We start from the raw sequence: 14,382 nt of genomic DNA on the forward strand, positions 1-14,382 counted from the left end.
ATATCAACATATTTTCACACACACACACACACACACACACACACACACACACACACACACACACACACACACACACACACACACACACACACACACACACACACACACACACACACACACACACCACACTCAGACGCCGTCACATCTGACAGTCTTTGAAGTTGTCAAAGTGTTTTCCATCTTTCTCTCATGTTTTTTTATCTTTTTGTTTCACCCTTTATCTGTGACACACTTGTATCTGTCAGTCACCGTGGTAACAAAGACACATTGTTACTGCAGCTCATTTAAAAGCATGTTGTCTGGTAAGATGAGTTCCCTTTCAGAAAGTCAGAGAAAAACACATTGATCTATGGGCATTAAGATATAAATGAGACTTTCTTGGAAAAGTGTTGGGCCATATTACTTTTTTACTGTGGGGAAAGAAGGAAACATTTTGAACTCTGAAATCATATAAAGATCATACTTTAGATTTAGCTTTATCGTCATCCATATGCATGCTAACACAGCATATGCAGCATAGGTATATGTATGTATAGGTGAGTCCTGTTTTTTCTACATATACCTATTTTCCCTTCCCCTTATTTGGGTCGTTGTGTGTACTAACTTGTTACATACACACTCACATCTTGTAACTGAGGCAGTTAAATCTCTGTCATAGGCTACAGGCGGCACTCGTATTTAGACACTAATTCATGCTTATAGAAACATTTCCTCTTCAAAACATTTGAGTCAAAACACATCCAAGCACAAATACATGTGAGACCCTCTTAGTGTCTAAGAAGAAAGCTAGATTTGACTGCCCGTGGTGTTGTCTGTCAAATTTTTGGCAGAAAAAAAACACATGCTCATACATAATACATGCTCAACACATACACATGCTCAACACATACAAGAACAAATTCTGATGATGCTAATGTCGGGGCATTTCTTATCCAGTTTCTTTCTCAAGAAAGATTAGAGATGTAATTTTCTTTTCTTTTCTTTTTAAATAACAATTGATAAAACCAGAAACCACTAGTATAGGAATTTGGAAGACCAGAAAAAAAAATCGTTTGAGTTTTCTCTTCGATTTCTTCCATCGGCAGCGTTATGACTTCGGTATGAATCCAGGAAGAATGCCTAGACTGATCACCTGCTCAATTAGTCATGCTGGCACTGGTGGGTGGCTGGCTTTGTTTTCGAAAGTCAAAACGGAGAACTTTTCTCTTCAAAATCATATATTACCTGAAGACTGGGGCTGGAATGAATCCTCACGAATCTAAACTTTTTGGACAACAATCACATCCCCTGTATATTTTTACCCATGCAGTAGCGATTAGAGTGGAAATCAATTTGAGGTGCCCATGGCTAAATTGATATCATTATGTTTACTGCAGGCTGAATAATGGATGACTGTATCATTATATGGGGAAGTAATGGGACGAGACAAAGCACAAGGTAGACAGCTCGCCGCAGGTGAGAGCTATAATTAGTGTTTAGTTCCTGGCACACCCATACACGTACAGATGCATGCATTAGTGGGACAACAGTGGCATCATGCAGGTGACCATGCATACTGTGTGCTTAAAAATTTAACCTGCGCATAATAATTTCACTTTAGTTACTCTGTTTGTGAGTTGTGTGCTACAGGGAATCAATCACAGCATCATGCGTCTCTTGAATCAAAGCATTTCCAATCATCAAAAGCAGACTTGAGATGTTGCATGTGTTTTCTTCCGCTGGTCATTAGCTCTAGCTGTCTGCCATTGTATCATAAACACCTGTTGGCTCATTTCGCACAGCAGTTGGTTGCCTACTGATGTTTCTGTGTGGTGAAATAAGGTCCAAAACAATTTCACAATATTACTCACTCTGCAGGTAATGTGTTCTGGACACAAATCAGGTTAACATGTCTGTCCTCCACTCGTAAAAGCTATGTGACAATAACTGAAATTGGTTAATATTTTACCCTGTCCATCATAAAAATAAAAAATGTATTCAAATGTTTTAAGTAGTTTTCTCAGTAAATTCAAGCGTTTTGGTTGATGTAACTGATCATTTAAAAAGAAAATATACATATTTATATGTTTTACCAACCACAAGGACATAAATACATACACTACTGGTCAAAAGTTTTAGAACATCCCAATTATTCATGCAGTTCAATGTCTTATTGTACTCTGAAATGAAAGAATAGAACAAATAAATAATTGAAGTTAAAAAAGAAATCATGGAATCAATTTATAAACCAAAATGTATTCTAAATTTTTGACTCATCAAAGTAGCCCCCTTTGGCAGATATAACAGCTGAACACACTCGTGGCATTCTTTCTACAATGGAAATCAAATATTCTTCAGAAAGTTCTTCCCAACTCTGTTGCAGAAGTTCCCATAAATGTGTGGCACTTGTAGGTTGCTTTGCTTTCACTTTTCTGTCCATTTCATCCCAAACCAGCTCAATGGGGTTTAAATCTGGTGACTGTGCTGGTCATTCCATGTTTTTAAGCTTACCATCTTGTTCTTTTTTGCTAAGGTAGTTCTGGCATAGCTTGGACTTATGTTTTGGGTCATTATCTTGCTGTAGAATGAACCCCTGACCAACTAGGCGCATACCAGAGGGTACTGCATGGCGCTGGAAAATGTGGTAGCCGTTTTGGTTCATGGTGCCTTTCACTCTGTACAAATCACAGACCGTGGATCCAGCAAAACAGCCCCAGACCATTACGCTTCCTCCTCCATGTTTGACAGTTCATGTCACGCACTGAGGAACCATCGTTTTGCCTACTCGACGGCGTACAAAAATCCTGCGTGATGAACCGAAGATTTAAAATTTTGATTCATCAGTCCATAACACCTTCTTCCAGTCTTCAGTAGTCCATTGATGATGTTTCTTGGCCCAGGCAAGCCTCTTTTTCTTATTCTGACGTCTTAGCAATGGCTTTCTTGCTGCAGCTCGACCTATCAAACCTGCGGCTTGAAGTCTTCTCTTTACAGTTGAAACTGAGACTTGCTTATTACGACCACTATTAAGCTGTGCTTGAAGCTGTTGTCCTGTGAGCCGCCTATCACGCAAGCTGTTGACTCTCAGAAACTTGTCTTCTGATTCTGTTGTGGCTTTGGGTCTGCCAGACCTCTTCCTGTCAGAGTTTCCCCCAGTTTCTAAGTGCCTTTTGATGGTGAAGAATACTGTACTCACTGACACCTTGACTTTCTTTGCAATTTCTCTGTAGGAAATACCAACATTCTTAAGTGTTATGATGGTCTGTCTCTCTTCCATTGTTAATTGCCTTTTTCCCGCCATTTTTATAGCAACACACTACTTTCTGCAGTACAATACTGTTCAAATGCTCACGAGGGTATGGTACCACAGTGTGTTCCAACAATACTTTTATTCAAACAGAGGGGGTTGTAAGTAATCCAGACAAGTTGGAACACTTGTGGGAATTGGTAGCACCAACTTTCAAAGCTTGATCAACCTCCATTGCTGCAGAACAGCTTTACATTGTTAACCCATTTCTTGTTCCCTGAAAAAGGCCTTTTTGTAAAATTCTGAAATGTACATTATTTTTCAGTTTTGGGTAACCTTACTTTTTTTTAACCTCAGGCAGTTCACCACTTACCTTTGTACCATTTCAAGCTATTCATTGGACTTGAACTGCTAACATTTCAATAAAAAAACTAGAAAGATTGGGGTGTTCTAAAACTTTTGACCAGTAGTGTAACTGGCACTTTAAGCAATTTTTTTTAACATTAATTTTAGCTACGGTGGGTCAAAATCCATTTACTCCCCAAGAGTAACTACCATGTGTGCATGGGTGCAAAAAATAACTAGCACAACCGGACGTGGTGCTATTTTTTTCATCTCATCATGTTAAAGTGGATGTAAAGGGCTCTGTGGAATTTTTTTTGTAAACAAACCAAAGATATGTTTACCTTCACATTGTATGCAAAGGGAACCATTAATGTCATTTGTAAAAAATCTAGATTTTTTTTTCTGTACCAAGCACTGAGAGATCTGTACTGAGGATATTAAAACACACAAATTGTAATTCAATTTGATGTAATGTTATTAAAGGTTTATGGTACAGCAATGTAATAAAAATGTCATCAGTGAGAGTAGGAGTACATGTACAGTGATTACATGTTCAAAAAACATTGCATTCACTTTACATCATTAGTATGGCAATTGACCATTGTGTACATACATATTAATTATTTAGTAAAAGACAAAAACTGTACTGGTATTCCATGTGATGGTAAAAGGCTGATCCACATGAACAGACTTTGAAGTAGCATCTATAATCAGCTCCTACAGACACAAGAAGAAAGATATATGTAGTTTATTTAAGTATGCATGTTGCTGTAAACCTATGCTACCTTTTGAAACATTTAAAAATAAACATCCTTCATTCAAACATTCTTTAAATTCACTGTATGGCATCCTGATCTCCCCTGGCACATGGTAGATCCTAAATCGGATCTGCTAGAATGGTCGACGTAGTTAGGTTTAGTCAGTGGGGATTGGTTAGGGTAGGAATACCAGGGTAAGCCAATCAGAGGCAGAATAAGGCAGGCCACGAGGCACGTCCTTCGACGTTGACATGTCTAGCGGCTCCGATCTAGCATCTACCGTGGCACATCTGTCTTACTTCTGTTACCTGGTTTTATGCTGTTGTAAAGGCTATGTATAAGTAATGAATGTGTAAAATGTGTGTTGAAGAGAGGGGTAAAACATACTGTACATAGAAAAGAGTTTAAGAGATTTGATTTTTTTTCTTTAATGTCTATGGCCCAAATCCCAAGCCCTGCAAGTTAGGTGAAATGATGACTCTAAATTGGTGAATGTCAGTATAATTGCCTATCTATACACTTTACATGTTGGCTTGTGATAGACTAGTAGCTTGTCCAGGTTGTACTCTGCCTCTCGCTTATTGCATACTGCATAAGCTAAGCTCCCTTTAACACTGGTTAGCATAAGCAAGTATAGACAATGGATAGATAATAAATGGAACCTGCTCCTTGTTTGGTAACTTCCTTCAGTAGTTAGGTCTACTAAATGTGACAAATGTGTGAAAATGTGCATTACCCTCCTCGGTTTATTTGAAGGGCTGTGCACAAGGCTGACATTACACCGTCATAATTATAACATGACACCTGTCATGAACATGAAGGAATCTTTTTGAATGTGGTCATTAAGTGTCATTCAGTAAATTCTGACACTGTTAATGCTAAGTTAGCATTGTTTGAGATGTTTGTTATAACAACTTGAAATTAACCTAGACAACACAACCTATAAATCATAAATATGTAAAATATTATAAGAAACTATTTAGCTTTATATGTTAACATCACATTAACTGCCATTAAGTGTTTTTTACATTGGCTGTCATGATACTATAATTGTGTCATGAATATTTTTCCTTGACCCCATGTAAAGTGAAATAATTTCGACTTGTCAGGAAGTTTTGATATCACCATCAAATGCTTTTATAACGGTGTCATGAATAATTCCCTTGACCTTAAGTAAAAAGGAACCATTCGGACGTGTCATTAAGAAGTCATTAATGTTATAAGACAAGTTTGACGACAGTGAATGCAGTACCAAAGTGATATAATGAGTTTTGGACAAATAACGTTACCTTTAGGCTAACATTACTTGTTGCTAAAGTAGCTGTAGTTAGCTGGTTAGCTTGGTTAGCTGTACAGCTGTCCAATTAGCCAACTCAGCCCCGGGGTACATAGAGCCAAACCCGGAACGAAAACCATCTCGGTAGTGTATCCCCTGTTGTAAAACTGGCCTTCTCCATAAGTCTTGGAGGCTTTAGGTCAAGGAAAATATTCATGACACAATTATAATGGTTTCATGACATCCAATGTAAAAACCAACCACTTAAAGCTGAATAGTTTCTTAAAGTTTATTAATTTTACATATTTATGAGGTTATGTTGTCTAGGTTAATGTCAAGTTGTCATAACAAAGTCATTGACAGGTTATATTGTCTTGCCTAATGTCAAGTTGTGATAACACAGAGACTGTTGTGTTTGTTAATGTCAAATTGTCATAACACAAATATCAATGCTAACTTAGCATTAAAAATGTCATAATTTATTGAATGACACTTAATGACAACAGTCATAAAAACTCATAAAGACTCCTTCATGTTCATGACAGGTTCCATGTCATAGTGCTGACGGTGTCATGTCAGTCTTATGCACTACCCTTCAAATAAAGTGTTACCCATTCCTCTTGTTCTGATCTGTACAGGGGTCCCATACTATAAACAGCATGGGACCCCTGTGAAGTAAAAAAGCCTGGGCTTGTACATGTGATAATATATTGTTAATGACAGTATGAATAGGCCTTTATAGATTCAAAATAAAATGTCCTGTACCAGGCAGAAAGAGCATTCCCACCTCACTGTATTTAAATGACACAGTCCCAGCTGCTTTCTGCTTCTTTCAAGTTGTTAGCCTATCAGACAATACTTAAGGAGATGAATGGATTGTCTCACACTGAAAAACCACTTATTACTATGTGCATACTGTGTCATCCTCATTCCCTCTCTCTCCTCCCTCTCTGCCCTTCCTCCTTCCCTCCGCCCATCTTTCATTCTTCCTGTTTATCTCTTTCACCTCTGTATTCCATCTGTCTTTTGTTGTGCATTCTCTGTCTCTCTCTCTTTATCTCTCTCTCCACTGCTCTCTGTCCTGCCTTCCCTCCTTTTCAAAGATGTACTGTCTTTCTGTCTTTTCTTTATTCTCTACCCATCATTGCGTCCCCAACACACTCCCAAAACCCCTCTGTCATTCTGACTTTCTTCATCTGCAATTCTTGCCGTCTCTTCTTGCTTCTTCATGTCTGTCTTCCCCAAGAACAATATAAATCAAAGGCATCTGGGCTTTTTCGCATAAGATTATTTATGGAGCTGCTGTAGCTATCATTTTCATGCTCCTGATAAGTGCACTGAGTACAGTACACAACCTGGACAGGAACATTTTATTACAGGCCAAATAAGGAGAGGCCATGTGCTATCTTTTTAAACTTGGCCTTGTTTTTCCTTTTTCTGCGGTTTCATACTCACACTCTAAACCTCCATATCACCCATCCTCCACCCTAAACACTGTAAGATACACCCTGCTTACCTTCCTCTTCTATGATCTAAACTCTTTTTCCCGACCAATTTTTACATTTCGGGATTCTTACACGTATCATCTCTGCAACCTCATCTAGTGATTGAATAAGCTGGATGACCTCAGCTCAAGCCCTGTTTTGGTAGACATCCACCCTACTGAAGTGTCCTTGTGTCAAACACTGAATTCCTTCTAGCTGAACGTTGTAGTTGACCCTGACCCTCTGATCTCTTTAGAGGAGATTCACACACAAACACTATGGGAATATCCTTTGATGTAAATAACTGACAATATGCCAATGTTTCTATTGTCAGAGTGGCCACACAAAATGGCACTATGGACAACTGAAGTAGCAAGTATGTAACAGGGCCATATGGCTTGGCTTCACATTCACAATTCTTCCTGATTTTCTATCGCATTTCTCTCCACTCAACCATTGGAGCAGATGATGGAGCGAGCAAGAGGAAATGACTCTCATTTTACATGAGCAGCTTCAAAATCGCTGTCCTGAGTCAAGTCTTCAGCTCTGTGTTCATTACAAAACAATAGTGCCAGGGGGAATGCAGAGTTGATTACAGCTATTAGATGACAAAGTGCAGCACAGCAGGGGTTGGGTTGTGAAACTAACTATTTTTTTGTAGTGACAGTTTTTGACTGGCAGGGGAATGCTCAATGAACTTGGATGCTGGGGTGTGTTTATGAATTACGTGCATGTAACGATGAAAGAGGCTCACTGAGTTATAAGTAGTAATGCACAAAGTGAACTCTTTCATGCAATGCCACTGATTGTATGCATTTTAGATAGTGATTAATATTATTATTTTGGGGTTATTCGAGCAGAAATGTAGCTGAGTGCATTTGTGGGATGCAACAAAATATGTGCACTTGTATACACATTTGTTAATACTGTTCCATTACCATCCAAGTTTCCCATCCCTGCTAGTGGATCAGTCTCAGTCTAGTATTTATGTTCCTAATGATCGGTGATTAAGAATTTGAAATTTTTTTTTATTGAACAACAATGTCTATGGTTGATTTTAAGCAAATGCTGTGAAGCAATTCACTATGAATTAAAAAATGAAGCAGATGTTTATGTTTTAGTTTGTTTAATTTTCCATTAAACAATAAATCCGATACACAAAACACTATCACTCAGTTTCTGTCTGCAACTTTGCGCACAAAAATAACCTTCCATTTGCCTACTGCCATTTGTGGTCATAGAACATTTTCTGTGTTTGATGACGTTGGCCAGCAGCTTGCTGAGTTATGTTTATCAGAATATAGCTAATGCACAATGGCAGAAAGCATTACGAGCACATCATTCTAGGCCTATTTAAAAACTTAGGCGGAGGATGGCACTATTTGTTTTAATTGATCCAACATGCACTATGCTAACTTGTATTAATACAGATACATATTTATTTTTTACATTAGTTATGACTACATTGACTGACCTGATTGTTGAGGTTGTGCTGTGGGGTCAGTGAATGCTCTGTTCCATTCCCTTGTGTTAGGGTCACCTGTGTGATCTTAACAACGCCTGCTCCCCAAACCTTCACCACACCCAGGGTCAACCGGTCAGCAGGTTTCAACTCATTGTGGATGACCTTACTGGACAACTTGTTCTGGTAGTGAAAGTGTTAGAGACGAGAGGATGAAACAAAGAGACAGGGTTATTGAAAATAGGTGCAAAAAAATCACTTGATTCATATTAAATAATACATATTCTACTCTATGCTTCATCTCTTTATTGAGTGAGATTCAACATTTGAGTATCTTTCTCCATGTTTTATTTATTTTATTAGGATCCCCATTAGCTGATGCAACAAATGCATCCGCTACTCTTCCTGGGGTCCACACATAACACATAACATGAATAAACAAACAATCCTACAACGAAACAGCAAATTCTCATAAAATACAAATATACATATATACACACTCACATATGGACATATACATGCACACGCACATATACCTCTACATACACATACAATATACTCTATCTACCAATATAAGTTAACATAAAAAATCCTTTTATTTGTTTTTTAAAACTCATAATATTTTGAATTTTAGCAATGGAAGAGAGTTCCATTCAACCATAGCTCTATACAACACTGTACGTTGTTTTGAATTTGTTCTAGATTTTGGAATAATATATTTACCAATTACGGCATGCCTCGTGAGATATGTATGTACATTAGAGCTCAGAGTAAGTTGCCTATACAGACAATCTGGAGTTTTCCATAAATTAATTTTATTTATAAAACCAATGAGTGATGTTTTTAACCTCTCATCAACCAGTAACCAGTATAGTTTGCTGTGCATTTTGTTAACATTAGCCCTCGTCGTACAACAAAGGGCTAAACGTGCAGCTCTATTCTGAACCCTCTGTAGTTTCCCTAAATTCTTCTTTGTAGTTCCTGACCAAACCACAGAGCAGTAATCTAAGTGTGATAACACTAGTGTCTGCAAAACAGGTTTACCGTATATACCCGAATATAAGACGAGGTTTTTGTCCTAAAAATAGGCAGAAAAATGGGGGGGTAGTCTTATATTCGCGATATAGACAAAATCACGGGGGGAAAGGTAGAAAGCAGGGGGAAACAGTAGAGGGCGCCAACACGATAGGCTATGTAATTACCGGTAGTGACAGTGTTATGAATTAAATAAACAATAAAGTGCCGCCATGGAGAGGTCAAGAGATTATCTTGAGAAAAGTGCTTCAAAAGTTGGTCAAATAAACCAACACGTTCGAAACAGTTATGACGCCAACTTTAAACTTATGGTCGTGAATGAGGCGGAATCATCTAATAATTGCAAAGCTGCCAAAGAATTTGGAGTCACAGAATGCAACGTTCGGAGGTGGCGAGCACAAAAAGAACGACTAAAAAATACCAACAGCCAAAGGAAAGCTTTCCGTGGACCTCAAAGTGGCAAGTTTGCAGAACTTGATGATAGAATCTATGAATATGTGATAGAAAAACGTCGGGATGCGATGCCAATCACAAGAGAAATCATTCGGCTGAGGGCTCTGGAGTTAGCCAAGGAGCTGAACATACCGACAAATGAATTCAAAGCTAGCACTGGGTGGTGTACACGAATGATGTGGCGCAAAGGGCCGCCACTGCGTCGTAGAACAAGTCTGGCCCAGCGCCTGCCCTCAGACTTCGAGGAGAAGTTGCTGTCTTTTCAGTGATATGTGCTTAAACTGAGGAAAACTCACTCATACCCCCTGGATCAGATAGGGAATGCTGACCAAACACCAGTGTTTTTTGACATGCCAACATCTGTCACTGTTGCCAAGAAAGGGGACAAATCAGTTATTGTGCGATCTACTGGAAACGAAAAAAAACGAATCACTGTAATGTTGGCGTGTCTCGCTGATGGGACCAAACTTCCCCCGTATGTGATTTTGAAACGCAAGACTATGCCGAAGGAGACAATGCCAGCTGGCATTATCGTACGTGCCCAGGAAAAGGGCTGGATGGACACTGACCTGGTAGTGGACTGGCTCAAGGTAGTGTAGGGCAGGCGCCGCGGTGTGCTTCATAAGAAGAGAAATATGCTCGTTTTGGATGCATTCCGCAGACACTTGACGGAGCCCGTCAAAACTCAGTTGCGGAAAATGAACGGCGATCTAGTGATCATACCGGGGGGGATGACAAGCCAGCTACAGGTATTGGATCTAGTCGTCAACAAGCCATTCAAGGATAATCTGCGCAAGAGGTACACTGAGTGGCTCCTGTCAGGCGATCACTCACTGACGCCTACTGGAAAACTTCAGAAGCCAGCAGTGCATCTGCTCTGTACTTGGATCCTCCAAGCATGGGATGCCATAAGCCAGGAGAGCATCATTCATGGATTTAAGAAATGCTGCATATCAAATGCCCTTGATGGGAGCGAGGATGACATTCTGTGGGAGGGGCTCGTGGAGCATCATGATAGTGATGACAGTGAGAGTGAGCATAGCGAGGCAGGGGATCTCTGTGAGGCATAGGCCTAGTTTAATGTGCAGCATAAAGGCCCATTTGCACTGCTGTTCTTATTGCAACCCCACAGTTTGGTTTGTTTCAAGACATTAATGTCAGATGTGTTTGATTAAAAGCAGATAGTTATTTTCTATCTTCACAGTACCACAATTACATACATACATAGGCCTTTATAATTATTGCATTTTTGTGAAAAAAGTTATTCATTTTTGTCACTCATTCATTCATTTCTGAACTCATTGACATGAGTGCACTTTATTTTGTGACAAATGAATCCAAATATTTAATGAATGGTGTTAAAATGTTTTTTCCAATTAATTATCACCAGAATTTTCCAATAAAATTATTTTCTGTTGAAAACCAGATTTTTTTCCACAAAAATCTCTTTTTTTCCCAAAAATAAGTCTGGAAAATGGGGGGGTCGTCTTATATTCAGGATCGTCTTATATTCGGGTATATACGGTAATTAAATATGAATTTAAAAACGAATAACACCTTTTAACTACAGATATATTTCTCCCCATTTTTTTCACCACTTCATCTATATGTCTTGACCACGACAAAGTACAGTCTAATGTTACCCCAAGAAGTTTTATTTCATGTACCTGCTCAACAGCAACATTATTTAGTACTAAATCCAACCTGGGCCTTGTTTTTAGTGAAGATTTAGTTCCAAATAAAATTTAGGAAAAGTTTATTATCAATTACCCAATTAGATACCATCTGCAACTCATTGTTGAGAGCTGCAGAAATGTTTTCTAAAGCTGATGCCGGCATATAAAGTGTTACATCATCCGCATACATAGACACAGAAGCTCCTCTACAGACCAGTGGGAGATCATTCGTGAAGATAGAAAAAAGCAATGGTCCTAATGAAGACCCTTGTGGAATCCCACATGCTACAGACCTCACCTCAGAGAAGCTTCCATTAAAATACACCTTCTGTGTTCTATCTGTCAAGTAGCTCTCTACCCATGCTAATGCGGATGGTGCAAAACCATAACATTTGAGCTTCCCCAATAACAAACTATGGTCAATTATGTCAAAGGCAGCAATAAAATCTAATAGTACTGCTCGGACAATATTTTGGTGATCAATATCCTTTAACCAATCATCTGTCATTTGTACCAGAGCTGTACAAGTTGAATGTCCTTCTCTATAAGCATGCTGGTATTTACTTAACAATTCAATCTTGGTGAAATAACCTTGTATCTGGTTAAATACAATTTTTTCTAAAAGTTTACTTATAGAAGGTAACAAACTAATTGGTCGACTATTAGAGCCAGAAAAAACAGCACGAACATTTTTCGCTAAGGGGATTACCTTTGCTTCTTTCCACACTTGTGGACACACTCTATTCTCAAGACTCAGATTAAAAATATGACATATGGAAGTGGCAATGTGGTCTGCTACCATCCTTAATAGCTTTCCATCAAGGTTGTCCGTACCAGATGGCTTGTCATTATTAATAGACAATAATTGTTGTTTTACTTCTTCTCTTGACACTTCTTGAAATTTAAATCATTCATATCATTCATTATTTCTTCTGATATACATGAATAATTTGACTTACAGTATGATGTTGGCATTTTCTGCCTTAATTTACAAACTTTATCAATGAAATAATCATTAAAATAATTTGCAATGTCTACAGGTTTAGTTATAAACGATCCATCCACTTCAATCCATGATGGAGTCAAATTACTTTTTCTACCCATGATATTATTTAAGGTACTCCAAAGCTTTTTTCCATCACGTTTTATACAATCAATCCTAGATTCATAATACAGTTTCTTCTTCTTTCTATTAGAGTTGGTAACATAATTCCTCAATTTACAATATATTTGCCAATCATATAAGGATCCAGACTTCCTTGCCACTTGTTTAGCATTTTCCATTTGACCCATATATCCTTTTAATTCCTCATCAACCCAAGGAGCCCCAGCAGTTCTAACAGTCAGCCTCTTTACAGGTGCATGCTTATCCATGTCATTGGTTTTATACAGCATTATAATGTTTACTCTATGCTTTGGTTTGAGTAGATAATCTTTTGTAGGGAGAGTTTGAATGTCTGAATAGTTTAACAGCTGTGCTTTTACTGTGCTCACGCTGTGAGAGACACACATGCTTGGGCACACACAAACAGATGTTTATGGTTCCTGATTATCAATGAACCACAGTACTGACAGCCCCTACTGAAATGTTCACAGACAGACACACACACACACACACACACACACACACACACACACACACACACACACACACACACACACACACACACACAAATCATTCAGAGATCCATCCAAAATGGCATACAATCTGCTAATCTGCCAGGCAGCAATGGCCACATTGCCGAACTTATCCTCATCTTCTCACATCTGCCTGTACACACACATACACCCTTTTTTCTCCCTTTGGCTGTCAGACTGTGTGCCTGTTTTATCACTGTGTGAAATTGCTTTGGAATGAGCCTGATGGTAGGCAGAGGACAGCCACAGATGTTTGCCCATGGTAGCTTTATGTGGCTATGTGTATACTGTAGATGTGTGCATATACAGTATGTATGTGTGTGTGTTTATTATTAAGCGTGTGCTCATTACTGTGTGTGTGTCTGTGTGGGATTGTGTGCCTTTGCCTGGCTGAGAAGCAAAGAGGGCTGGGTTAGTCCCATTAGTCCCAGTGATTAGGGGCTTTTTGTCATGTCTGACTCAATATGTGATCAAACTGTGGCCTGGTAAACACTCCGTTCTCACTGAAATTAGCCATAAGACTCGTGCACATACTACACAAACTCTTCTTTTGTGCAGCACAGGTGCAAACATAGGCACAATTTCATATGTGTTGTCCGTCTTTATAAATCTATTTTTGCCTGACTGATAATGCCATGGCTCCACATAAAAGTGCATGTACAAGGTTGGTGGGGTGATGCAGCTAAAGTTGTTTTGATCGAGTTGCACGGTGCAGTATTGGTACCCATTTTGGCATCAAATTGCACCCTAATTCTCTGTAGCTCAGACCACTCTCGTTGTACTCTTTGTTTGTTGTTTTGTATGCACCTTAGTGTATCTGTTTTGTTGAACCCCTTGTCATGTCCTAATATAATTAATGTAATAGCATTTATTGATAATGGTAAAGCATTTGACCTATTAGACATATTGCATTAATTAAAGTACAGGTTGTAGATGGAGCACATATCATTGTTAATTCTGGATGAAATCTACATATATTCAACCTGCTAATGGAAGCATCTGTGGATAAGAATCACTCATTACAAAAAA

General features: G+C 38.6%; 1 protein-coding gene across 1 annotated transcript in view; it reads right to left on the bottom strand.

Annotated features, from left to right (window-relative positions):
* Nucleotides 1-4,028: 4,028 nt before the first annotated feature.
* si (sucrase-isomaltase (alpha-glucosidase)) overlaps nt 4,029-14,382 on the bottom strand; it is a 96,430-nt gene continuing 86,076 nt past the window's right edge. Inside the window, exons 48-49 of the mRNA XM_039822684.1 lie at nt 8,564-8,734; nt 4,029-4,288 (exon numbers count right to left, since the gene is read on the bottom strand). Coding sequence (XP_039678618.1) covers nt 4,196-4,288; nt 8,564-8,734 — 264 coding nt within the window. The 3' untranslated portion in view covers nt 4,029-4,195. The remainder of the gene's footprint in view (nt 4,289-8,563; nt 8,735-14,382) is intronic.

This window comes from Perca fluviatilis, chromosome 2 (genome assembly GCF_010015445.1).
Source record: "Perca fluviatilis chromosome 2, GENO_Pfluv_1.0, whole genome shotgun sequence".
Taxonomy (NCBI): Eukaryota; Metazoa; Chordata; class Actinopteri; order Perciformes; family Percidae; genus Perca; species Perca fluviatilis.